This window comes from Saprolegnia diclina (genome assembly GCF_000281045.1).
Source record: "Saprolegnia diclina VS20 unplaced genomic scaffold supercont1.116, whole genome shotgun sequence".
In the NCBI taxonomy this organism is placed as follows: domain Eukaryota; phylum Oomycota; class Saprolegniomycetes; order Saprolegniales; family Saprolegniaceae; genus Saprolegnia; species Saprolegnia diclina.
Genome location: NW_008246183.1, coordinates 92,517 through 95,018, shown reverse-complemented (window position 1 = coordinate 95,018; position 2,502 = coordinate 92,517). Strand labels below are relative to the sequence as shown.

General features: G+C 53.8%; 1 protein-coding gene across 1 annotated transcript; it reads right to left on the bottom strand.

Annotated features, from left to right (window-relative positions):
- Positions 1-492: 492 nt before the first annotated feature.
- SDRG_16172 (hypothetical protein) lies at positions 493-1,259 on the bottom strand. The gene has a single exon (XM_008622371.1). It carries the CDS (start codon positions 1,191-1,193, stop codon positions 636-638), a length of 558 nt encoding a protein of 185 aa, XP_008620593.1. The 5' UTR covers positions 1,194-1,259; the 3' UTR covers positions 493-635.
- Between the last annotated feature and the right edge of the window lie 1,243 nt (positions 1,260-2,502).

The following is a 2,502-nucleotide window of genomic DNA, read 5'->3' as shown; positions in this document are numbered from 1 at the left end:
GCGCGGGCTGCTACAAGGCCTTTCTGTCCAACCACCACGACGATGACGATGCTAGCGTCGAGGATGAAAAATACCAGCAGCAAGCCACGCCCCCTGTCGGGGGGTACGTGTAGATGTCATGGTCTAGGACGTTTGTGTAGAGTAATATATGGTTGTTGTTGATGGCGAAGCGACCTTTGCTTTGCCAGTATCAGTGCAAATGACTCTCAATGACATTCCATAGGTACTGGCTGCGCGCAGTACGCCTGCTAGTTGCGGCTCGTGTCGAGGTGCCGTAAGGTCGACCATGGCTCGTCGACCTGCTCAGCGACACCCAAGCCACGATAGACTAGAAAAGAGAAATAAGTATGACATTGAATAAATAAGAATGCAAATCTTAGGCCACGAACATCGAAACGTTGGCCAACGAGGTTGAGAGTACCGCAGCGTGTCCTCGCGGCATCGATTTTTGCTCTCAACTGCCGTGGAAGTCGTCGCTCATCAAAGCTTGGTGGTAAGGCACATAAGGTATATGAGAGAAAGCAATTGTTTCTTGCGAGAAGACACTGAATGTATCGAGATATAGCGGAGCCAACCACGTGTTTTCGCGTTCATTCGATAGATAAAGCAATATAAAGATGCGCAACCCAGAGCGACTACACTGTCTTGGCCGAGGCCTCGGGGGCGGGCATCGCGACCGGCAGGCTCTCGGCGGGCGCCGTCTCGATCGTGACCTCGGGCAGCGACGGCACGACGACGAGGGGTGCGCTCTTCGTGCACACAGACGCTTTGGCGCCGCCAAAGACCGAGAGGCCCGTGATGCGTACGAGAGGCGCACTCGCTCCGTGCGATGCCGGCTGGTTGTTGGCATTCTTGAAGGCGCCAAAGATGCTGAGCCCCGACGTCTCGCAGCGGACGCCGCGCGGCAGGATGAGCTTGACACCGCCGAGGACGGCGCAGATTTTGACTTCGGTGACCGGGTGTACGAACGTTGCCTGGGTCAGATCGACCGTCGCGCCTTTGAGAATGACCGTGATGACAATGCGCTTGGGTACGACAATAGGGCCGGTAGCGTGGATGAAGGACCCGGCGCTGATGAAGAGGGTGCCGCCGCCATAGCCCATTTGGTGGGCGTCGCGCTCAGCTTGGAGGTGCGCCGTGTCGCCGACGAGGTACTGTGGCTGGTGCATCGGAAGCGCGGAGGTCGTCTGCATAATGCAAGGGGAATTGAAGACTGAGGGTTCTTGACGTTGGCGCCAGCGACTGTCGCACTGGCTTTTCCGGTTGGGGATTTTTTTTCTTTTGCGTTTGGAACTGCTCAAAAGCGAGAATGCTGGTAACCCGCGCTTGTGATTGGCTGATGAATTTGATTTCATGTCATGTGGGCCTCGTAGCTGTGGACACTGGAGCTGGCGCCGCTCGATGGCTGCTGTTAAATATGATGAGCTCAGCAACAGGTACATCTATGTGTGTCGTTAGCACGGTACAGGGTGCTCGTGTTGGTGGTCGGGGCTGCTCCTTGTGATGTGTCGTTGGAGGGTTACGTAATCGACGGTTTGCTTCCAGCTCCGTTGGACTGCGCTCCGCGTAAACATGGCCATGGTCGATCGACTTGCCCGCGAGAACGCAGCGGGGATTGGCCACGCTTTGCGTCCGACCTGCGACGGACCGTGGATATCGGCGCAGCAGCCGCTATTAGCTCTCGAAGCACCTGAAGATTCATCACGTGGATGCAAGCGGATTCCGAAAACACCAAGCAAAATTTGCACGCTCCAGGCGAAGCTAATGGGAGACGCGGTAGTCCTGGCTGGTGATGTTATCATGTCGCGGAGAAGAAGACGACATTGTGGACCGCCACGTGATCTGTGTTGCGTGTGACTAGCCTTCGTCGCTCAGCGAGTTGAGACGAGATCTTTAGTCCGCGTCGAGCTGACGCGACAAACCGTCTTTGTAGCACATATCCAGCTCTAGATCTAATCTGCCCGAGTCATTTTGGGGCCAAGTAGCGCTGCTACTGTCGGTATCTTCGCCATCAAACTGGCTTTTGAAGCTTGTCTTGCCGACAATTGCCCTTCCATTCGTGGCGTCCGTTCCTAAACTGCACTGGACTATACTTCTTGCAAACCCATATTTTCATTATTGAGCTACAATTGTACTGTGCGTGTATGCTCTTTGATGTTTAACTTGTCGACTCGAGTTCAATTGCATGGCGGTAATCTTTGCTACGGACTGAAGGCTAGAAATCGACGATGCAGATTCGCGAAACGTCTTGTCGAGGGATCGTGAGTCGCAACATTTGGGTCCAAGCCGCAATCAGCCGACCCGCGCGATCAATGAGAAAATATCTTATATCCAGACGACCAATCATCCGAGCCGCACAATCAATAAGAAACAATCTTAGATTCACACGATCAACAAGATATTTTCTTATTGTGAGTCTTGTACCAAACTACAGCTAGAGAGGGTGTCGACTGGTTGTTAGTCCGGTGACATAGCTCAAATACCAGTTGCGGTCTCAACTCA

Coding starts and splice junctions, on each gene's coding strand:
- SDRG_16172 (XM_008622371.1), bottom strand. CDS start 1,193: ATGCAGACGACCTCCGCGCTTCCGATGCACCAGCCACAGTACCTCGTC.